Source organism: Nothobranchius furzeri, chromosome 7, assembly GCF_043380555.1.
Source record: "Nothobranchius furzeri strain GRZ-AD chromosome 7, NfurGRZ-RIMD1, whole genome shotgun sequence".
Classification (NCBI taxonomy): Eukaryota; Metazoa; Chordata; class Actinopteri; order Cyprinodontiformes; family Nothobranchiidae; genus Nothobranchius; species Nothobranchius furzeri.
The window spans coordinates 24,458,831-24,481,545 of record NC_091747.1 but is presented as its reverse complement, the minus strand read 5'-3'; the positions used below and the strand labels follow the sequence as shown (position 1 = coordinate 24,481,545).

Genomic DNA, 22,715 nt, shown 5'->3' with positions numbered 1-22,715 from the left:
ATTTACAGTTATAATGTGACATTTTCATGACATTTGTTTAATGTTTTTGTCACCATTTAGTCACAAAGTGTCTCCATTTATTTTCTTTTATTTTCTGGATTCAGTATCAAACTTATTTTCTTGGGTCTCCAGTTTCTCCATTTTCTGACCCCTAAACACTAAAATACACACCTGAGCCTCTTTTCTTAAGTTTTATAGTTTAAAAAATGTGTGAAAACTCCTTTGGGAGGAGATGGAGAGGGAACTGAGACTGATCGGACACTTTTGCTGGAGTTCCTGCAGGTTTGGTGAGGAAACGCTCTTGTACCTGGAGCTGTTCTGCTGCTTTTCTCCGCTGATCGTTGCTGACAGAACAGCAGAAACATAAAAACCGTTGGCCAAGATGACTCGCTTCATTCTAACGAAAGAGCTGCATCCTGTTTGTAAATAATAATAATAATAATAATAATAATAATAATGCATTGAACTTATATAGCGCTTTTCTAGACACCCAAAGACGCTTTCACACACTCTCACGTTCACACACTGCTAGTGATGGTAAGCTACTTGTAGCCACAGCCGCCCTGGGGAGGTCTGACAGAGGCGAGGCTGCCATTTGGTGCCGTCGGCCCCTCTGACCACCACTAACACAGGCAATTTGGGTGAAGTGTCTTGCCCAGGGACCCAACAGCAGGATGCCCCTGGCGGGAGCTGGAATCGAACCCATAACCCTCCGATCATGAGGCAACCCACTCTACCACCTGACCTACTGCTGCCCCACACGTGAACGTGATTTAGAGCCAGCGTAGAACACGTGGTTTAGCTAAAGTGTGCATGGCTAGTTTTGTTATTTTCTGCGAGTTTAAACAGAGTTGTTCAGTCAGAACTGACATTCATCCCTCTGACGGATTCTGTTTAAAGTGTTTTCTACACAGTTTGTCTAGGGTATCTTGTTTGGCCCTGAAACATCTGGAATGCTTTACCAGATGTGGACAGCAGAGGCTGAACCAGGGCTATGAGTTGATGTTGGAAAACAAGTCCCCTGGAATTCCTCTTAAAACCCAAACTCTGTGTTTGTAGCCGAGCGTCTGTTTAGTGTCAGGGATCCTCAGCTCTGCCGGCTGGGCTCGTGATGTGTTTACGTCTCTTCTGGTCTGACTTGTGATGACTGCAGCAGGAACAGAGAGAGGTTTGGAGGCTGCAGAGCACCCTCTTGTGTCGTTGGCTGAGTTAGGATCTGGCGGCTTTAGGAAGCTTCTGCTCTGATGAGCCTCGGTGAGAGATGACGCTCTGTCAGCACACAGCTTGTTTTTAAAGCTCTCCCTCTCTTCTCAGAACTCCAAACAGATTATATGTTTTTCCAAACTCCATTTGTTCCTAAACTACCTAAAATTTCTATTTCATCCAAAGATGAATGACTGTTTATAAGGAAACATCTGAGTGATATTTCATTTGTTGGTTTATCTGCTAGTTTTTAACTTTTGTCTCTCATCACTCGTTTTCGGTTTTTAAAGATGCTTTTTGTGCTTTTAAATCTTTTCCTTTGGGAGAAAACAGCTTCTGGAGTGACGGGACTTTTCTCTTCCTTCTCTCCTCTCTGCTGGTGACGGCGTTTCTCTTTCTGCTGTTTGAAGATGAAAAAGATCAAAAGGCGTCTGACCGTCGACCCGTTTGACTTCATCCTCTGCTGCGAGCGCTCCAATGCCTCAAGGCGACACAAGGATCAGGTAGAGGACTGAAGGCAACTACCAGGCTGCGTTGTTGCTGGTTTGACTAGACCTGTTAGGACTTTTATAGCTGAAGCAGGAGAACCTCCATCATCTCTGCAGCCACTAAAGTAAAGGTTGTGCGTTTGGCTCCTGATGTAAAAACATCACGCTCTGTAGGACGTGGAGGAAAGCAGCTGCAGCTGTTCCAGAGATGCTGCCTGTGTTCTCATGCATGTGTCATCTGCATTAATCACAGGAGACGTTTGATTCCTCCTACTCAGGCTACAGGTGTCTATGACTTCATGGATGCAGGTGAGAGGGGGTCAGAGTTCACTCAGGCCTGCATGGCTGTGGTTTTCCACCAGATCCAGGAGCAGCAAAGAGGCCAGGACCAGGACATGGTTCCACACCACGGTACAGTCCCAGCTCGGCCACAGTGCAGTTGTACAAGTCAGTAAAGTTATTTACTCACACACTTGTGTGTTTAGATGACCTGGTGTTTGTGGAGAACCACGCTGTCCCGTCTCGCTCTGTGTCCCGGCTCATCTACTCCTCCTGTGGCAGTGGGAACGCTGGAGGTCCGAGGGGGGGCAGCAGCTTCCTGCCTGACCTGGACGACTCTGAAGGAGAGGAGGATCCTTGTGAGCGGTATCCGGTGTATCATTCCCACCCAGAACCCTGCAGCCACGCTTCTCAAGAGAGCCTGGACTCGGCGCCGCAGGTCTTTAAATCCCGCTGCTGCAGGAGGATGTACACGAGCTTTAATGGGTTCGAGGGTGTTGTTATGCATCAGCTTTCAGAAGGTAGTCCTGTATTATGACTAAAAGCCTCTGCTTCACACTGACATCAGTCAGCTGTAGGTAAATAATCTAAACGTCATATTCATACCAGCTTTCTCTAATATTTGGTGACTATTGATCCAGTTTCCTCTCAGACAGTCAGATCGTTCTCAAAACTCAACATTTTAAACCAGTTTAGACAAAACGCTGAGAGGAAACAGCTGTTTCACACGAGTATGAGACACGCATCTGTGGCAAGTCTTTAACTGGAAGCAGAAATTAAGACGGGTTAAAACCGTCTGAACGTGGAACACAAACAGCCTCATGAGGCCGATTCTCTGAGTGATGAAGAGGAGACAGCTGCAACATCAGAGGAAGGCTGCACACATGACATCAGCGTCTATTCCTGGGATCGGGAGAAACCCGATCCCTGGGAACGGCAGCTTCCTCCCTCATGGGAATCATGAACACCAGATTGTTTACAGGCTGTTTTCTGTCCATCAGAAACTCTCCGGTTCCGGGTTTCTGCCTCTGATCAGGTGTGATCCTCCTGCTGGTTCCCTCCTCTAGATGTTTTTGCTTCACTGCATCTGTCTCACAGGTGGTGGACACAAACAGGAGACACAGCCCAGACGTGGGCCTGTCACTCATCAACATTTGGCCGCCAGCTTCTGATTGGCTGCCAGGTCTGAGCCTCCTCAGACGACCCTTCAGACACTGAGATGTTGATGTGACAGCAGGAGGAGCCCAGAGGACGAGAACAGTCTGAGTCTGTAGAAGCTCCAGACGTCAGAGAGAAAACTCGCCGTCCACCTCATCCTGTCGCATTTAAATATTCCAACAGCGCGGCGTCCAATCAGGAGCATGCACAAGTTCATCTGCTGTAAAAGAAACACACCATTCAACCCGAACCTTAAATATTTAAAGGCTTCAGGCTCTTGCGCCTGTTTGTAAAAGATTTAAGAATCCTGATGAAATATTTTCTGTTTCTCTTCTAAATAAACAAAAAGACAAAAACTGGTTTCAACGATCTGTTAAAATCTAAAAAATGGAAAAAAAAAATCGTTTAAAATAATATTTAAAAATCTGTTAAACTCAAATTGTTTTACTTCATCTCAAAGTTTGAGGTGGAACATCTTAATTCACTGAGTTTTATTGAAATTCTGGTGATGCTGTTGTGAGACTAACTGAACAAACTCTCCACTTTTTGTCTGGTAAAACATTATTTGTTATTATTTATTCATTATTTAATCCATAGAATAAAGGCTACGTTAAAAACTGTTTTGTTATAATTTCATATTTTTGTATTCCTCACAGAATTTAGAGAATATGTGAGGAGACTTTTATTTTGAAGAGTCGTGCTACAGTCCTAATCTGATTCCTCGTGTCTCCTGGATCTGAATTCAAATATATTTACGCCAACATCTTAACAAAAGCTTTATCTAAGTGTGAATCTAACAAATCTAGCATACATTTGACTCATTTTATTGTTTAAATAGTTCCAAATATTGATTATTACCTATCTATTTTTAAATATGTTGTGTTTTCTCAGACATTTTGCATCTTTCCATGTTTTTTTTTATCTGTTGGGACTCTTCTTGTCTCTTTCTGGACCTTCTCAGATCTCTGACCTGAACAGACGGATGTTTGCTGTTGAGACCTTCTTGAATCGCTTAGAGCAGAAGGTTGTTCCACCAAACTTTGGGGTAAAGTTGTTTTATCTCACATCATAATTCTGGGTGTTTTTATCAGGATGTTAAGAATACTGAGGAAATTATGTTTTAACATCTGAAACTGAGTTTTACAAGAAGAAAAAAGCAATAAACTATTTTATAGTTTCAAAAGTCCTGAGGCATGTGTTTTGAGACTCTTATTGTGAAGGACTAGATAGATGCTACAGTAGAAGTGGAAAAAACACCACTCCACCCCCTGATGCCACCATAATCCTTACTCCTTGGTAATTACCCACTGTGCAAGGTGACGTCACAACGACGTCTGTTCCAGGTTGTTTCTGGACGTCCAGACTAGGTCCCCAGAAGGTGCAGACTGACTCCAGTTGACGTCTTTTTCATGACGTCCACATGGTGAATTAACGTGCTTAGGATGTTCAGATTGGGACTATTTATGGTTTAAATGAGGTCGTTGTGGTGGACGTCCTTCCCACGCACCCCAGACACGTCACAGCTATGTCTTTTTCAGGTCTTTTGCAACATCCAGGTGTGAGCTAATTTTGGTCCAAAGGAGGTCTCTTGGATGTCCTCATGTACCCCAGACATGTCACAGCAACATCTATTCTGTGTGTGTGAGTGTGAGTGTGTGTGTGTGTGTGTGTGTGTGTGTGTGTGTGTGTGTGTGTGTGTGTGTGTGTGTGTGTGTGTGTGTGTGTGTGTGTGTGTGTGTGTGTGTGTGTGTGTGTGTGTGTGTGTGTGTGTGTGTGTGTGTGTGTGAGTGAGTGTGTGTAAAGATTGAAGCTCACAATATGATTTGCAAATAATAATAATAAACAATCTATTATCTGTGTTTTGTTTCTAATCAACAACCAGAGTCTGACTCCACAAAGCATCTCTCCTCCTCCTCCTGCTCCTCCTCAGTGGGAGGAGGTGGAAAATGAAGAGCAGCTGCTCAGACAAAAGCTGCATGAGTTAACAGACAACATCAGTGATCAAAGTTCTGATGAAGATGGGTTCAGCAGGCCGGATCCTTCTCAGGAGGTCCCAACCAGGAGAAGCCCACAGATGAAGCCCAAGCCTTCCAGAATCCCCACCAGACCCACTTCCAGTGCCAGCACCAGGAGCTCCAGAGAGGAGGAGGAGCTGAGCGGCTCTCAGAAGGTAGAACCGTTTCACGCAAGCATTCAGACGTTTGTTTGGTGGAACATCTGGCTCTCCGCTCATCCTGTACTCATGAAAAACAGCATGGCTCATGAAAATCCTCCGAGCCCCGGCTGGAGTCCAGTCCTACACCAGATCCGTGTGTGTGTATGTGTGTGTGTGTGCGTGCGTGCGTGCGTGCGTGCGTGCGTGTGTGTGTGTGTGTGTGTGTGTGTGTGTGTGTGTGTGTGTGTGTGTGTGTGTGTGTGTGTGTGTGTGTGTGTGAACACCGAGATGACCAGAACAATCTTTATTTCACATGTTTTTAACAGATTCTGCGCTAAAACGTTTAATGTTGTTGCCTCCATTATGTAAACTCTGGTCTCCTCTCACTCACTCCCATCTTGGACGTGGAACAGGTCTCTCCACATCCCTCCACCTCAGTAGCAGCTGAACTCTTCCACCTGCCGACGCAATCGTGTTACTGCAGCAAAAACGCCAATGTTGGATATTTTGGGGTTTGCCAGAAACGTCTGCTATAAAAACTTTGTGGCAGTAAAGTCATTATTGTTTTTTATTATTTTCAATAATTAGGGTAGAAACCCGTCAAATGAAAACAGACCATAATATTCTAATCTCATATTCTGATGAACCAATTTTCCAACTGAGTCAGAAATCGTGATTCAGTTTGCACCAAAATAATCATGAAAAGGATTTTATTTCTGTTATTGAGCAGCTCTAATAATTAATTTGTTTGTTTGCAATTTACTTTTAATTTACTTGCGAATGCATCTCCACCTCCTCCCAAAATGTTGCTTCTTTTCCCGACTTTTTGACTCTGGAAAACCAAACCAAGAACCAGATTCCTGCAGAGACTCGATGACTCTAGGAGAAGTAAAATGAGAACTCTCGAGGACATTTTGAGACTCTTCTGAGACTTGTGCATGTCGTTAACAACTGTTGTATCCCCGTGAGATCCTGGAGTGTCTTTCCTTTAATACAGACGGACCTCTCAATAGAGAGCCTGGAGAGGAAGGAGCGCCCCCTGCAGGAGGCCTCCATGGGGAGCTTCCGAGGCTCCACAGCTCTGCTCGTTGAGCTGGAGGATCAAGTGGCTCAGGCTGCTGCCGATGTTCAGAACGCTCAGAGTCAGGTCAGAAACCAGGAAGCAGCAGGAAATCTGGTCTCACTTTGACTCATCATCAATTTATGCCTCCAGGTTTCTTACATAGAGAACAGGATCGCTGCCCTGAAAGCCGCCAGCATCCCATCAGAGAAAAGACAGAAGGTGAGGATCTTTAGTTTCTGCTTTCCATTTATTCCAAATGCCAACAGGAACTGATTATAGGGAGAGAGCTTGGATTGATTTGGGAATGACGTGAGTCTCAGATCCTTTCTGAGCTGCTCACAGCTTTGATGAATGTTTTCTGACATTCCTTCTCTGTGTCCCTGTTTGCAGTCAGCAATCCCGATCCAGGCCAGAAGACTCTCCCACAACTTTCCCACAAGTAAGAGTGTCTCCTCTCCCCAGGGTCTCCCTAACCAGTCCACATCTTAACCGTGTTAACCTGGGAGAACATGATAGTCCACTTCCAGACCCAGTGAACAATGTCTCCTGTTGTGTGGTGGATAGACTTCTCCCTGCCGGAGAGCTCAGACAGATCCTCTTCACGGGGGATTACTAAAGAAAACTTATACATGACTCCGACTGGGAATTTGTAGCTCAGAATTAACTTCATGGTTGAAGAAATGTAGTTAATCCAAGCTGTTGTTGAATGATTCCCAGATGACAAGCTGTTCTGATTTCCTGGGTTTTAGGAGGGAACTCAGGTCTCTTTATGGGAGCAGAATCCCAACGAATCATCCACAGCAGAAGTTAAGATTCCTCAATCCTTTCATCCAATAAATCAGGAGAGGGGGGGGGGAACAAGGGAGAGATGGAGAGAGAAGGAAAGAGGGGGAGGAAAAGAGGGTGAGAGAGAGAGAGAGACTTTAGGAATTTTGTCTTTTATCTTGATTAAATGTGTTTATCTGATTATCTCTAAGTAATGATGAGTGTTTAATCTCATAGAGAGTTGGTGAGTTCTGAGTTTATTTTATGAGATGATGGTTTTCTTAAATCTCCCGATTTTTATCTCGTTGTCTGGACATAAAGGAGGCGATCTTCCTGCTTCTGGTCACGTTGAGTCTGTTTGCTTAAAGTGTTCTTTTATCAAAGTAATACCCACACAGAATAATCCAGAGTATTTTATACACGAAAGGCTGCATGAACAGAATAGCAAACACAACTATTGTGATTTTAAACAGTCTGACTCTAGAAGACGTTGTAAAAGTGCAGCTGTGTGTTTCAGACTCGTTTGTGAGGAGCTCTGTCTACAGGGGCTCTCTGACCCAAAGGAACCCGGTGGCAAAGCCCAAACCCCAGCCCCCCTGTGCGGTATGACCCCCCTCGGTGCTGGGTGCCTTTGAGCGTTCATTTCTAACATTAAACATAAAAATCCCCTGACGTAAACATCGGACACAATCAGTAAATCACAACTTTTCTACTTTAGTTTACAGGTTTTTATTCCTGTGCATCTGATGCAGCGGATGAAACGTTAGTCAGCAAAGAATCATTTGGTTTATTCGGTAAAAGTGATAAATATTATTTAATATAATGTCAGAAATGAACTCTGGGCTCAGGAGGCTTCGGGGAGGTTTCCTAAATGATTCACGATCAAAAGCTTTCCTTTGATTTGATTCCATTGTTTCTCTTTTATTTCCTTTGTTCTGATCAAACAGTTTTATTTCTGCTCACGGATGACTGAGAGGAAGATACATGCTGATGCTCTGGAGGCAGAACGGCACAGAAACTAAATAAAATTATAAATATAAATCTGTGAAATAAAAAACGGACCTGGTTATTCTCCAGCTGCGCCCACACAGCAAACATCAACATCTCAGAAAACTGGAGCCCTAAATATTCCCAATGTTCTTCCAGAGACTAGATCCAAGACTCCAGAGGAGGAAAAATCTGATTCCAAACATCAAAACTAATTCACAGGTATAAACAAAAGTATGGAACAGCAGTCTAAAAGAAACAATAGAAAAAAGTCTGGAAATGTGAGAAAATATATGAAAACAGTGAAGAAATTAAAGAAGAAAAGTCTGTGAATTCCATTAAAACAACATCAAGTTAAAAATTAAAGTCAAAACATGTTTATACGTTCAAAAGCTGTGAAAGAAACGGAAAAGTTGAATAAAAATCAAAACATTAAACTTTAGCTGGAGGTTCAATTTACATTCAAATAAAATTTAAGAGATGTTTTAAACAGGAACAGTAACACAATTTATCAGATGAACAAAAATATATCACTCAGATTATATAATGTGTTTGTTTATTAATTTATTACAACAATTTATTTATTTGTTTGTTTATTTAATTATTTATGATTTATTTTAAAATTTACCTAATTTGTTTGTTTGTTTATTTATGTAAATTATTTATTAAATGTTTTTATTTATTTAAATGTTATTTGTATACTTATTTGTTTGTTTGTCTGTTCTGCCACATTCATAGAACAGACTTTAGTTGTTACCCTGAAAAACAATAAATAAAACAAACTAAGCTAAATGTTCTTATTTGACTTTTGGGATAATCGTCATAGTAATAAGAACTCTTCTTTGTATTGATTCATAATCATCTTGTTTGCCTTATTTAACACAGAAGTAATTAGATGTTTCTTTACCTTCGGCTGATCACATCACAAAACAAGAGCAGCAGTGACTACACAGCCAAAAACAAACATCATCATCCTACCAGCTGACAAGGGAAGAACTATAGTCATTATGGACACGTTCAAAAACAAACAACAAGTGGAACAACATCAACAAAACAGAACATTCCACAAAAAGACAAAGCTAAAGGTAGATGATATAAAACTGTTAATATGACTGGTAGCAGACTCCACACTGCACATACAACACACTTATTTACAAACAATTAGAAGGATTTGCAATGAGAAACCTGCTATCAGCCACCCTCTGGGAATTCTTCATGGAAAACCTGGAACAGGAAGCCATCACAACCCAGTAACGGCACAAACAACATGAAATCCACATATGAAGAAGAAAACAATAACAGCATGGACATGAAAATAACCAGACAGCATGAATCAACACATACAGATCAATACCTATTATGGACAGCAGAACATCCCATAATACACAAATGATCAGTGATCAGAACACCACAGAGCTAACATGGTGGCAGAAGAACAGGATCACAAACTAGAGGACCAGCACATACAAAACACACTAAAACCTGCCGATGCCCGGCACTGAAGAAAAGTAAACAACAAACAACAGAAAGAGAAAGACGAACCATCAAGGAGAACCAGGACAACAGAGGGAGCAAAACCAGAACCAGCAATAACCCTTCCTCACATCAAAGACACGTAAAACACGTAAAAACATCTGATAACTGCTCTGTGTTCAATAAGAAAAATAAGATAATTATATTCATGAGAAACTTCAAACTTCCGCATGAATTTAATAGTTCCTGATCTTCATCACCTCTCAGTTTTCTGGCATTTAGAAAGTTTCACCCAAACAACAAAAAGATTCCCTTCTTCACTGCTGAATAACCTTTCTAATCGTCTTCTAATCATCAGGACTGTCTGACCTTCTCCTGATCTTATCCATGAATTAATCTGAGCCTGAGGGGGTCCCAAATCCAGATTATTCCTGTAACTGTGTTTTTGTCTCCTCTAACAGAAACCACTGATGACTCCGGGCTCATGAGGAGGCGCCTCAGTGTCATGTGACCGTCGCTGTGGCTGAGATGAATAAGGTTTCATCAGAAAACGTCTTTGTTTCAGTCAGACTCAGAAAAAAGAAAATAGTAATGAACAGATTAGAAGTTCTGGTGTTTTACTGCATTAACATAATCCCAGTGTGTTTATTCATATTTCCGCCTAATCCCACCCCAGATGTTGGTTTATTCTGATCGTGTACATGTTTAACATTAACTTCTGGTTTAAGTGTTTTAAATGATAATAAACTGACAGTTTCGTGTATCAGCTGTATTAACCTGAAAAGGGCTGGTTGGCTTTTATTTTCCTGTTGTGATGACCTGTGGAGCCACGGGGAGTCAGCTCACGCTACTGTTTACCGTTTATAGAACACCAAGTCATGATGAGTCGTCTCGAGGATCTTCACAGAGTAAACCTTCCAGTTGAGTTCAGGTCATCAAGCTATTCAGCTTCCTATATAAGGAACCCAGCAGGCTGCATCGAGTCACTGACTAGTGTCAGAGTCTTTACAGCAATCCTCATACTAAGCAAGCATGCAGTGACAGTGGAGAGGAAAACTCCCTTTTAACAGGAAGAAACATCCGGAGCAGCTGTCCACCATCTTTAAAGGCTTGCTGCTCAGACTTCTGTTTGCTTTGAGAATCTTCCACACAGGATCTGATAGGTGATCCAGGGTTAGGCTCCGCCCCCTCTACGTATCGTGGAATGTACTGTTGATGCTGCTTTGAATCTGATCCCCAGACAGTTTCACATCAGCACACAAATGTGCACCAGGACTAGCCTGGCAAGCCAGACTAAATAAATGTATTATTTAGTCTGGCCACGCTCCATTGACGGCTCTTGGTTGTGGGGCGGGTTCTACCGTTGTCTTTCAAATGATCTCCGCATTCCACTGGACAATGAATGTGACATACTCTTGTTTCACTCTGTTGCATCATCCCACCCACCAGGCATATAGAGTGCCCTGATTGGCCCACAAAGCGGATAAAGCTCTGTGATTCGTTCACTAAGCAGATAGAGCACTATGATTGGCCCACCATTATGGACCAATCACAGCTCTTTATGTGTTTGAAACCCCTCTAGAGAGCTGGGATTGGCTAGCCAGAGTCCTGGTAGGAGCTGTTGAGGTTCCAATGGAGCATGCCTAGACCAAACTTTGCAAAGCAAGAATTTGGTTTAGTTCACTAGGCTACACCAGGACAGCAGAAAGCCTAAATGTCTGGTGCTCTGAATGTTTCTGTTAGAACTGAGGAAAGTCCTCAGGTAAATCACACAAGGCAGCTTCGGCTGTGTGTGCCTTCACTTGTCTGGAAAGGAAGTTACGGGTGAGTTAGTCCATGGAGGACTTGTATCTTCCTCCTGGACCAAACTTTTCACAAGTAGGTTTAGTTTTCTTCATTCAAACTAACTGAAGCATTCTGATGTGGAACTAGTTCCAGCAGCAACATCTGCAAAGCAGCAGAAACTCTGATTTCAACACTGAAATCATCCACGTCTGATCCTTTACTACTTTATTCTTCTCGCTGTGTGGCCTTTCTCTGATTCTCTGGGGAAACGGCAGGAACTTGGTTTCAATCAACTTAATGAATCATCTTTTTATAGCTGAGATTCCTCATGTTTCGCTGCTCAAAGCAGAAATGTGATGGAGCAGCTGCCAATTTGGAGAAAATCAATTTTCAGCTGCAAAAAGAAACGGAGGAAGACCAGAGGAAAGTTTTAGATCTTTATTTCTGCTGCTGGATTGTTGCTGATCAGTCAGAAACTCTTTCTGTTGAACCTTCAGCAGGCCCTGACGGAGGTTTTCTGTACGAAGCTGCCGAATTTTAACCAAAAAGACGAGACTAGATGTCCTCAGCTGTTCCAGCTTAATGAAGAGTTCCTGATCCTCATTCCAGAAGCAGAAAACGGAGCAGAGAACTTCTGGATCAGATCCACTCTGAGGAAAGTCAGTGTGCTAGACACAAATAAAAAACATTAAATGGGATTTCCTGTAGCATCTGAATAAATAAACAAAAATAATCCAGAGAAACATTTTTGCTCCTTTTTAGAATAAATGACTGGAGCGGTCTGAGTTTCATCTGTTAGAGCGCTTTCTGTCGCGTGTTTCTGATGGAGCTGATTGAGTCAGTAAGGTCATTAGAGCATGAAAGAGAACAAATTCTTTGATGTTGAAAGGATTCTTTTTGTTGCATGAGAATAAATCTGATTATTGTATTTATTATGATGATGGCGCAGCTCCAGATTAAAAACAGAATAAATCTGACAGGAATCCAAACCCAAAAGAGTTCCTTCATGTTTTCAGCTTTGAACTGATTTAGATTCATCTTCTTTTGAAAGCCCGTCTAAACCCATCAGGGTCCAACTCTGCAGCAGGAGGCAAACGGGTTGAAGGATTTTCTGTGCCGTGGATCCACCAGCGGCATCTCGTGCCACTCTGACAGCCCATCTTCCTGCTCGCCGACGCTCTCGTAGACCCCGTGGGCTGAAGGGAAGGATCAGAGAGCCTGGATTAGAAAAGTGATTTTAATTCATGTGTTCATGAAAGAAAGGCCTTTAAATGGTTAACACTTGGGTTCAGTCTGAGGACCATCAGCATCACGGTGGTGTCTGCTGTCATCTAGTGGACAACTTTTGTAATTAATAACATTTGAAATGCATTTAATGCAATGTCATCCATGTTAGTGTGCAACCTTCACTGCTTATCCAAGGTCAGAGGTCAAGTCCTCCTGAGGAATACCAAGGGAAGAAAGTTCATCCTGCAAGTCCTGAATTTGTCCCAGGATCTCCTCCCAGTGCCCGAAAAACTTCCAAAAGGAGGTGCTCAAACGTCCAAACCACCTCAGCTTTGATGAGGAGGACCAGCAAGCCATCTTTGTCTCCTCAGGGAGAGGCAGCTCCTTCCTCACCAAAAACCTCAATATGTGCTTCTCCTCCATCCATACCGTCCCTCATGAGCAAAGCACCAACAACTGCTGTGGTTTTTCCACTTTGGTGAAAGTTTGGAATGTGATAGGAATGTTCTTGGGCAGATAATGAAAGACCAGAACATCTAGCAGTACACAGGGGTGTTGTCAGCGTAGAGAGGCATCGGAGGTAATTTGTCCCTCTAGGACATGTTGGTCCTGAATCAGAGCCCTGAGGCACACCATTGGAGAGGCTTAGATTGTCTGAAAGCCTCCCAGTTTGGACCGGAGCATCATGGGAGCTGGACTTACCCACAGCCAGCAGCAGCTCGTTGACTCGATCTCCTGACAAAGCCGATGTCTCTGTGAAGGACAAACCTTTTTCTTGGGCCAGATTCTGTCCTTCCTGTCAACAAAAGGCAAGAAATCTGAACGGCTTATCCTAAAACCCAAACCTGCTTTACTCAGACGAGGGTTTCTGGACCTGATACCTGAAGTGAAACTTCTCGATTCTGAGACAGATCTTCCTTGTTGCCTATGAGCCAAACGACCGTAGATCCTGGAATATATTGTTTCTCCAGCTCCCTGAGCCACACCTGAGCTCTGACAAACGTTTCCTACAAACAACAACAGCATGAACAACCCACAAACCATTTCCTGTTTCCTGGTTCTGGTTTCTACCTTTTTGCAGATGTCATAGACCACGAGAGCTGCGTGGGCTCCTCTGTAGTACAGCGGAGTCACACTGTGGTACTTTTCCTGTCCCGCTGTGTCCCAAATCTCAAACCGGAGCGTGATGTCCTCCAGATATAAAACTCTGGTCAAATAAGCACCTGAGGGTAGAGAAGGGATCCATGTACAGTTGTGGTCAGAAGTTTACATACACTTGTAAAAAATATAATATAATGGCTCTACTGAGTGTCCCGTTATTTCTAAAACTCTGATTTTTCTCTGATAGAGTGATTGGAACAGATACTTCTTTGTCACAAAAAACATTCATGAAGCTTGGTTCTTTAATGTCTTTATTATGGGTTAACAGAGAAAAGTTATCACATTTGCTGGGTCACAAATATACATACAGCAACATGATCTAGCAATTTTGGTGACTTAGAAACGTGTCAGTGAACTGAGCTTCATAGCATGGCCTCTTAACTTCTTGTGAGTGATTATGAGTGACTACAGCGGGTGACTTCTCTTAGGCCAGGTAAATAGGGCTCATTGGATACAAACGCCCACAAACGCTACAATGGGAAAGTCAAAGGAGCTCAGCATGGATCTGAAAAAGCGAATTATTGACTTGAACAAGTCAGGAAAGTCACTTGGGGCCATTTCAAAGCAGCTGCAGGTCCCAAGAGCAACAGTGCAAACAATTGTTTGCAAGTATAAGGTGCATGGCACTGTTTCATCACTGCCAAGATCAGGAAGAAAACACAAGCTATCACCTGCTGCTGAGAGAAAATTGGTCAGGAGGGTAAAGAGTGAACCAAGAATCACCAAAAAGTAGATCTGCCAAGAATTAGAAGCTGCTGGAACACTGGTGTCATTGTCCACAGTCAAACATGTTTTGCATCTCCATGGACTGAGAGGCTGCCGTGCAAGAAGGAAGCCCTTGCTCCAAAAGCGGCACCTTAAGGCTCGACTGAAGTTTGCTGCTGATCACATGGACAAAGATAAGACCTTCTGGAGGAAAGTTCTGTGGTCAGACGAAACAAAAATCGAGCTTTTTGGCCACAATGAACAGCAATATGTTTGGAGGAGAAAAGGTGAGGCCTTTAACCCCAAGAACACCATGCCTACAGTCAAGCATGGTGGTGGGAATATTATGTTGTGGGGCTGTTTTGCTGCCAATGGAACTGGTGCTTTACAGAGAGTAAATGGGATAATGAAGAAGGAGGATTACCTTCACATTCTTCAACATAACCTAAAATCATCAGCACGAAGGTTGGGTCTTGGGTGCAGTTGGGTGTTCCAACAGGACAATGACCCCAAACACACATCAAAAGTGGTAAAGGAATGGCTAAATCAGGCTAGAATAAGGGTTTTAGAATGGCCTTCCCAATGTCCTGACTTAAACCCCATTGAAAACATGTGGACAGTGCTGAAGAAACAAGTCCATGTCAGAAAGCCATCAAATTTAACTGAACTTCACCAATTCTGTCAAGAGGAGTGGTCAAAGATTCAACCAGAAGCTTGCCAGAAGCTTGTGGATGGCTACCAAAAGCGCCTAATTGAAGTGAAAATGGCTAAGGGACATGTAACCAAATATTAGCACTGCTGTATGTATATTTGTGACCCAGCAAATGTGATCACTTTTCTCTGTTAACCCATAATAAAGACATTAAAGAACCGAACTTCATGAATGTTTTTTGTGACAAAGAAGTATCTGTTCCAATCACTCTATCAGAGAAAAATCAGTTTTAGAAATAACGGGACACTCAGTAGAGCCATTATATTATATTTTTTACAAGTGTATGTAAACTTCTGACCACAACTGTAGATACATTTTTGAACACTTCCCTGTAACTGTTTGGGTCCAAAATCTAATTTAAGCTCTTTTCAAACCTCGAGGGTTTGACATTCAAAGTTAAAGTGTTGAGTAGGAATAATAATCAACCATTGGTGCCTTTCCTTTACAGTTTTACTGGTTTGTTTTTATGGGATGTCCTGAGCAGGAGGGTCTATGTCCAGGTGAGTGCACCTGAAGGACCACAGATTACAGGGTTTGTCTCCATGGTGATCTGAGCTCAGACTCACAGAGAGGTGAACGTTTTAACAACCCGTCTTTCTGACCTGTTTAACTCGTTAGTTAAAGGTGTTGCAAGTCAGCACACCTGGCGGAGAATTGTTGACATTTTAAACTCTTAAAAGACCCAGTTTATCCACTACAAAAACAAGCTGTTGGCCTTCGATTTCTCCTTTTTGCACTTTTAGAGGATTAAATAAAGAGTTTATCTGGAACAACATTAATAAAGATTCTGCATGAACTCACAGCCCACCGTAGGCGACGAGTCCCTGAACTGATCTTTGCTAAACCTCACAGCCAGACTGGACTTTCCCACTCCAGAACTCCCCAGGAGAACCATCTTAACCCTGAGGGTCCGGACTGGCACTCCTCCTGGTACCCGTGGGAGCGTCTCCCCCATCAAAAATAACAGGAAAACCCGAATAATCTAGATCCTGGTTTTGACCCGGTTGGGAGCAGCAGCTCCTGTTGTGTTTCAGCTTCACCTTTGAAATGAAAGTAAAATCAAAGCACTTCAAAGAGAAGAGAAAATGTTTCCCTTCCTGCTGCGGAGCCACAACCCAGCCATAAATCCTCCAGACTGACGTTCAGTCTCAGTCTGGAACCAGAAGACCCAGAAGAATACAAAAAGTCCTCTGAAGTTGAATCAAACCTCACTGAGTCTTAAAAACGATCCGAATGCCGCAGGAACCGCGGAGTGTTTTCTGTTTGTGTCCAGCAGAGTGCGCCTGTCAAAGCGCTTATTGACCACCAGAGGGCGCCTGTCTTCATCTCATGGCCCTGCAGTTAGGGGTCAGTAGAATCCTTTAAAGTAAAAGAAGTTTGTCTTTAAGAACTCATGCACTGTTTGGCCTCAGAGGTCAGCAGCCTTATAAATAGTTTTTTTTTGGGGGGGGGGGGGGGGGGGGGGGTTGCTGGTCCTGCTGGAGCTGTGGTTTCTGACGGAAACTGAACCCCTGAACGTCTCTGATGCTGCCTTCAAGTGCAACAGGAAAACCTCTGAATTCCCGTGATTGATCATTTCCCGCCTCCCCTCCCCATTTATTCATGTTTTATTCTTGTTTTTTTTTTACATGTTTGAATACATTAAGGTGTTGCCACTCACTCATTACACACACTTATTTATACCCCCTCCTCCCTTTCTTCTTCTCTGTTTTACGAATCATGGGTTTAACTGTCTGAGAATAAATGAATAAATGAGTAAACTTATTCAGTACCAGAGGAGAGCTGGTTAGGACATGTGTTTAAATGTTTTACATGAAAGCTGTTGCTCTCTATCTTCTATTATGCGTCACATTACCAGGATTTCCAGTTATTCTTCACTTCAAATGAAGAGTTTTTGAACAAATAAATCTGGCAAAAATAAAGCAGTCTCCTATCAGCGTTAACGGTGGGGAATTCTGATTTATATTGCTGTATATTTTATTATGGAAACATTGTTTATTTTAGTCCGAACCTAAAAACTGAACAAACCTAATGCTGATATTAAAGTTAATATGGTTTATTAATCATAAAAAACTCACTCTCAGATAGTCTAATATTTGTATTATGTTCCAAATATCTTACTTTATTATTACTTTATCAGATGAATATTTAGTTCCGATTTTTAAAAAGTCAAAAAGGAATAAAAAGCATTACCATTTGCAATTTTTTAAATGATCCTACTCCGGCTGGTGTTTTGATATTCGTCATTAGTTATGGCAAAAACAAATGTTTATTGTCTTTAGACCACTGTGTTCCATGATTTCCACTATTTTGCATTAAGCCCTCGTGAACAAAACATGGTGTAAAGAAAGAAAATAGATGCAAAACAATAATAAATAGATTAATACAAATAATTAGAAATAAAAACGTTCCTTTAATTATAACATCAGGACCCCAACTGGAGGTTTCACGAGCCTCAGTGGGGGGTCCGACCCAAGCTTTCAAAACCACCCGTTTCTCTACAGAAGCCTAAAACTCCGACACCCCTGAAGGCAGCACGAGCGAACGCGCTCTTTGAAGTTCGGTTCTGCTTCCGCTCCGAACCCGTCCACGTTCTGAGTTTAGCAGCTGCGTTGAGTGGTTTTCTGTTGTAATCCGGGATTAACGACGTAAATCTGCGGGTGTTTAGTTTGAGTTTGGGTTCGGATGCTCACGCGCACGTGCTGAAAGACGGTCCGTGACGCGCAGTTTTCAGGAAGAAAAAACGGATGTGTGACAATGACCCGCGCTGAGACGCGCACCGGGCTCGGTTCGTCTCTCCGGTTCTGACTTGGCATTTTAACGGCACATGAGCGCCGCCAGCTGCGGCCGCGGCTCTGTTCGGTTTGTTGGACGAAACTAAAAACCGGGACGGAAACACCAGAACCATGGGCACTCAGGGAACCGGGCGGAGAAGATCCACTAAAAAGGAGAGGTCCACGGCAGAGGACGATGCCTTAAACCTCATAGCCAGAGAGGTGAGGAGTCAGACCCAACCTGAACTTTGGCCCATAGAGTTCCGACTGGGTCACATCTGGTGAAGCCAACAGTTATTTAAAATCACATGATAGGTTAATTATGCGATGAACTTTAATTTACAAATGCTGAAGAGTGTTTCAGGGTAAAAGTTATAAATAACTCTTATCTGTGTAGGTTCCTGAACGGCCTCTGTTCAGAGAAATGGCGTTTATTTCCTCCTGTCTCGATAAGCTCTCAGCTAGTCAGACTGTACTACTGTAATCTATGAATTACCTCACAGCTGAGAATTACATGATTTATGCCAGACGTTGAGAGATTACTGCTGGTGTTGGCTACGCTGCTGAAGAAACAGCTCCATCATAAAAACATGTAATAATTATTGATGATTATGATTTTATTTTTTCAAACATAAAAGTAAACAATAACACGTGTCAGCTCTGGTTAATGCAGGGTTCAGCAGGAGTACGTTCACCTAAATACCTGTTTAATATGAACTCTGGGTCGAGCCTGGAGGATGTAATCTCTCTTTCTCTGAACGGAGGCTGATCAGAAAGAGATCATAGAGATGATTTAAAGACGGTACCGGCTGAATCCTAAACGATTTTCTGTCACACCTGATGATTGTTTTGCTGCAGACCCGCAGGAGATCAATCCTGTTCTGACCGGTTTACACGGTTTCCAAGGTTCTAATTCCCATGGTTAGTGTGAGTCTAGCTGAGGATAAAGCACGTTTAGAGGTGAGATAATACCTGGTGTGTCATCAGGAGTTAAGTGGTGGAAATCGGAGGATAAATGTTGATATTCTGTTTTTGTTCTGAAAGACTTTGATGATGTTCCTCATGAAGAGTGTTGCTTCATCAAAGTCCCGTCTGACGACCTGAACTCGGATGTTTCAGCTCATTTGCATAACTCCTCTAACTGTCATGGTGGCAGTGGGCTGATGCTGATTTGTGTGTGGTTGGGATGGTTTTCATTTGCGCTGCTGTAAATCAGTCTGAGGTTGCAGATTCCAGGAGCTGGTCATCATTTCTGCTTGTAGTTTGTTTGCAGTGGCAGCAATGTTTTCCAGCCCGTGCTGCGTACCCAAACACGAGGTCGTTTTAGCCGTCCCTGGGGGCGCCCGAACCAGAACAGATGACCACCAGCAGTCTCTGCGTCTTTAAGCAGCAGAGGGCTGAATCTGACATCGGTATATCGGCTGATGAGCTGGCCTGCTCTGCAAAAGACTTTTATAAATAGCCGCTCTTGAGGGATCAGCTGTTGCAGCACCCCAGTTTTAGATCTGGTCTGCGGTCGGGTGGGGGGTGGGGGGGTGGATAGATGGCTCATCAGCTGGTCTCAGAACCGACACACAAACCGCCGAGTCTGAGCCTGAAACTGATCACGCCGGCTCGGATTTATCGTGTTTATGAGGTTCGGAATTGTGCTCCGTCATCAGGATTCCTGCAGCGGTGTTTATCCTTCCTGCTGGTTCTGTAGAGCCGCTGGACCACACACATCTGCTCCTCTTTCAAACACACTTCATCCACCTGTAAACATTCATTTATTCTTACTGCGAGTTAGAAAAAGTGAGATTCGCAGAGATGAGTTACAGCCAAACGGTGACTCGGCTCACAGACCTTAAAGGACCTGCATGTGGAGCGTAATGCCATCTGGTGGTCAGTGTGGGGACTGCAATCATAATGTCATGTTTGAGTTTTTTCATGCGTTGCTTCAAATGACACAAGCAGCGGGTTCGTGCGTGTTTACAACGTCTGCTGTTTCATTATTATGATGAGAGTTACGCGACTTGATGTTTCAGGGGTGAAACGTAATAGTTGTATTTGAGCACATTCATGCCTCACATGCATGAGTGTGTGTGACCTGTGTTTGAGTTATTCTCATTGGGTTTTGTTTGAGTTTTTAAATAAATAAATATCATTTGAGGGTTAAAAATACGTATCTGAGAAGTTTGTCATCAGCGTATTATTCTAGTTGCTGCTGTTAGCTCATTCCTTCTAGCCAAGACAAACCGGCTTGCTTTTGCTTTTTACTTCCAGACAGAAATATTTATATTAAATCTTGAATATTACAGAATAAATCAGATACTAAGTGCAACATGTTGTAAGGATAGTTGCTTGGGTGAACTTTAAAGGATTTAATTCCCCTCAGGAAAAACATTTGAGGTTTAGGTTCAGTGATTATTTATCAACCAGCTGATTATTAAGCTCTGAGGACAGGATGACTGTTGAATTAAAAAGGGATTAAACAAATCCGCACATTCTAGGTTTTTGTGGTTCCCGAGGACAGCTTGCTTCAGTTAAACTGATTTAGTTCCTGTGCATTAAGACGGCCAGAAGAGTGATAAAATACAAATCTGCTTGTCCAGTTCTGATATTTTCTTTATTCAGATTAGAAATAAACTCTAAAAACCAATTTTAAAAGGATTGAAATAAAGAAATCACCTCTGCAGCAGGACTAGACCCTGCTGCTCCTGTATCACTGAATATATCAGGTTTAGAGGGATTATTAAAACACAGATTATTTTTGTAGATGATAGATTAATTAATTTATCACTATTTATGCAGTTTTCACATAGGTATTAATTGTATATTGATATTTCTGTGAACACAAGGGAAGTGTGCATTAACAGCTGCTAACATTATTACAGCCAGTGATTAATCTGAATGAATGTTAAACCAACTCAGTAAAGTAGCATTAGATTATTATCAGGTGAATGGTTGTTTGGAGGCTTTTCTTCATAAAGTGATCAGGCTCCGAGTGTGTCACGTCTAAATGGGTCCGGGTGGAAACAGTGGTGTGTGAACTCACCTGTAGTCCATCAGTTTTCCTGCTTGTGAGACTAATTCTTCTTCTGACACCACGACCCAATCAGCCGGTGAATTTACTTCCTGTATTTTATGTTGACTTGGGTTTGCTGTGATGCTAGTTTAGCTTCGCTGGTTGTATCAGACATGTTTCTGTCTGCAGAGCAGGTGCCTGATTATTTGTTGGTGGTGTGTTTAGTCTGCATGAACTGGGATTAACAGGCTCTGTTGTGACTGTTGGAGCTCAGCAGGGCGTTGAGATAGACTGATCACTTAGACTAGATTAGTTAGAGGAAGCCCACCGTATAATCTACTCTTTATTTATCTGTCGTTTGCTCAGAAAGCATCAGGTCATCCTGCGTTCCAGTTAATCTTTAATGCTGATAGCGAACAGTCCAAACTGGCTAAATAAATAGTTTTGTTTGGTCACGTTTAACCAGTTCAGTCTAAACCGGTGTTAAAGTGTTCTACATTTATTTTACATTTTAGGCTCCACAGATTAAACTTTTCCCAACAAAAATACCCAAAAAGTTCTTTTAACACACATTAGTCAAACAATTCTTCTTGTATTTCCTGATGCTTGAACAATCAGAAAGTTCTGGTTTGAGTCGAGCTCGGCACGCCTGAGTCACATCTCCTTAAAAGGAAGTGGAGTCTCTGAGTGTGGTGGTTTCCTCTGGGTGACATCACCTCGGGTTCATCCCAGGCAGATTGCTATCACAAACTGCTTCCTGTTTACTGAGCATGGCTGGGTTCTGTCCAAAGCCCAGCGAACAGTGGAGGGCGGAGATGATCGTTATCATACCAGGTAGTCTGAGTGTGGCTGGGAACGCCCGGAACTGGGCGGGTGAGGGTGTGGTGGTTTTGGTAATGTTGGTGGTGATTGGAGACCGGACCAGAGGAAGAGAACGAGAAGTTCTGGTGCCCTTCAGTTAACAACCACGTTTAATAACTCGAGTTTAGACCAGGTTCCTTTTCCTACACTGTAAAATCTGATTGGTTCCGCTTACTTGAAAAAAATCATGCAAACCAATTGCACCTAAAATAGTAAGTAAGCGGGAATTATATACTGGAGTTACTAATAATTACAAAGTAGAATTAACTTGTTACTTCAAGTAAGACGAACTAGTACAAAGTACTTAAAAATTTGCTTCCTTAACTAGTACTTCTATGTTGTATATAATTGAGCAGTAGTAAACTGTAAGCAACATTTTCAGTTTTTTAGTTTCTTTGTTATTGTGACTTTAAAGTGCAATTTTACTTTATATGCATTAGTGACTCCAACCCATAGTTACTTGTGCCAGTCCATCCATCCATCCATCCATCCATCCATCATGCATGGTCGGGTCATGGGGCAGTAGCCCAAGCAGAAAGGCCCAGACTTCCCTCTCCTCAGTAAGGTTGGGCATCGTTTTAATTTGAACGATTCCAATTCCTTGTTTTGATTCCGTTTCCTATTGATTCCCGATTCTGATTCTGTCAAGTGGCCGGATCCAAAAACATTAGATGCTTTAAATGAGCCAGCTAACCTTGGCTTACTTGACGAAATAATCTGAACAGCGTCTGTTTGCCGCTGCGCGCCTGTGCAGTGTGAGCGTAGGGAGGAGGAGTCTCTGCAGCTGCAGGGTAGGAGCGGCAGACAGCTGGTGTGATTGTCTCTGAAAGGCATTGATCAGAACTTGTAGATCACGTTTCTTTTAACGGAGATCGGCCGCAGATTCTTCTTCAGGCCGGCAGCGTGAGAATCGAG

At 42.7% G+C, this 22,715-nt stretch overlaps 3 protein-coding genes across 37 annotated transcripts in view; 2 read left to right on the top strand and 1 right to left on the bottom strand.

Moving 5' to 3' along the window:
* Positions 1–12,006, top strand: part of mlphb (melanophilin b) — a 46,852-nt gene extending 34,846 nt beyond the window's left edge. For 3 of the 16 annotated variants that reach the window (XM_054734545.2, XM_054734531.2, XM_054734530.2), the window contains 10 exons: positions 1,614–1,706; positions 2,001–2,102; positions 2,177–2,491; positions 4,090–4,173; positions 5,011–5,298; positions 6,281–6,430; positions 6,497–6,565; positions 6,737–6,785; positions 7,629–7,714; positions 8,059–8,251. In XM_054734545.2, coding sequence (XP_054590520.2) covers positions 1,614–1,706; positions 2,001–2,102; positions 2,177–2,491; positions 4,090–4,173; positions 5,011–5,298; positions 6,281–6,430; positions 6,497–6,565; positions 6,737–6,785; positions 7,629–7,714; positions 8,059–8,133 — 1,311 coding nt within the window. In that variant the 3' untranslated portion in view covers positions 8,134–8,251. The other 13 variants (XM_054734536.2, XM_054734535.2, XM_054734544.2 and 10 more) reach the window with 11 other exon arrangements.
* A 225-nt stretch (positions 12,007–12,231) lies between these two features.
* Positions 12,232–16,399, bottom strand: LOC107396307 (ras-related protein Rab-17). 3 transcript variants are annotated; one of them, XM_015975969.3, is made up of 5 exons: positions 15,963–16,399; positions 13,655–13,806; positions 13,465–13,590; positions 13,286–13,379; positions 12,232–12,552 (listed from the first exon to the last, which is right to left on the bottom strand). In XM_015975969.3, the coding sequence occupies exons 1-5, from the start codon at positions 16,114–16,116 to the stop codon at positions 12,422–12,424; spliced, it is 657 nt and encodes a 218-aa protein (XP_015831455.1). In that variant the 5' UTR covers positions 16,117–16,399; the 3' UTR covers positions 12,232–12,421. The 3 variants fall into 3 exon arrangements, with proteins under 3 accessions (XP_015831455.1, XP_054590523.1, XP_054590522.1); XM_054734548.2 differs by having other exon boundaries at positions 13,465–13,806; positions 15,963–16,342; XM_054734547.2 differs by lacking the exon at positions 12,232–12,552 and having other exon boundaries at positions 12,751–13,379; positions 15,963–16,342.
* Positions 16,400–17,664: 1,265 nt separating this feature from the next.
* Positions 17,665–22,715, top strand: part of lrrfip1a (leucine rich repeat (in FLII) interacting protein 1a) — a 33,196-nt gene continuing 28,145 nt past the window's right edge. For all 18 annotated transcript variants that reach the window (XM_054734527.2, XM_015975958.3, XM_015975957.3 and 15 more), the window contains exon 1: positions 17,665–18,157. In XM_054734527.2, the coding sequence (XP_054590502.2) occupies positions 18,068–18,157 (90 nt within the window). In that variant the 5' untranslated portion in view covers positions 17,665–18,067. The remainder of the gene's footprint in view (positions 18,158–22,715) is intronic.

What these genes read in the sequence shown, in the direction of transcription:
- LOC107396307 (XM_054734547.2), bottom strand. Translation starts at nt 16,116, where the DNA reads ATGGGGGAGACGCTCCCACGGGTACCAGGAGGAGTGCCAGTCCGGACC. An exon ending in CTCGTCGCCTACGGTGGGCT is followed by an intron (nt 13,807 to 15,962) that starts GTGAGTTCATGC and finishes CTCTACCCTCAG; the next exon opens with GTGCTTATTTGACCAGAGTT. An exon ending in TCTATGACATCTGCAAAAAG is followed by an intron (nt 13,591 to 13,654) that starts GTAGAAACCAGA and finishes TGTTGTTTGTAG; the next exon opens with GAAACGTTTGTCAGAGCTCA.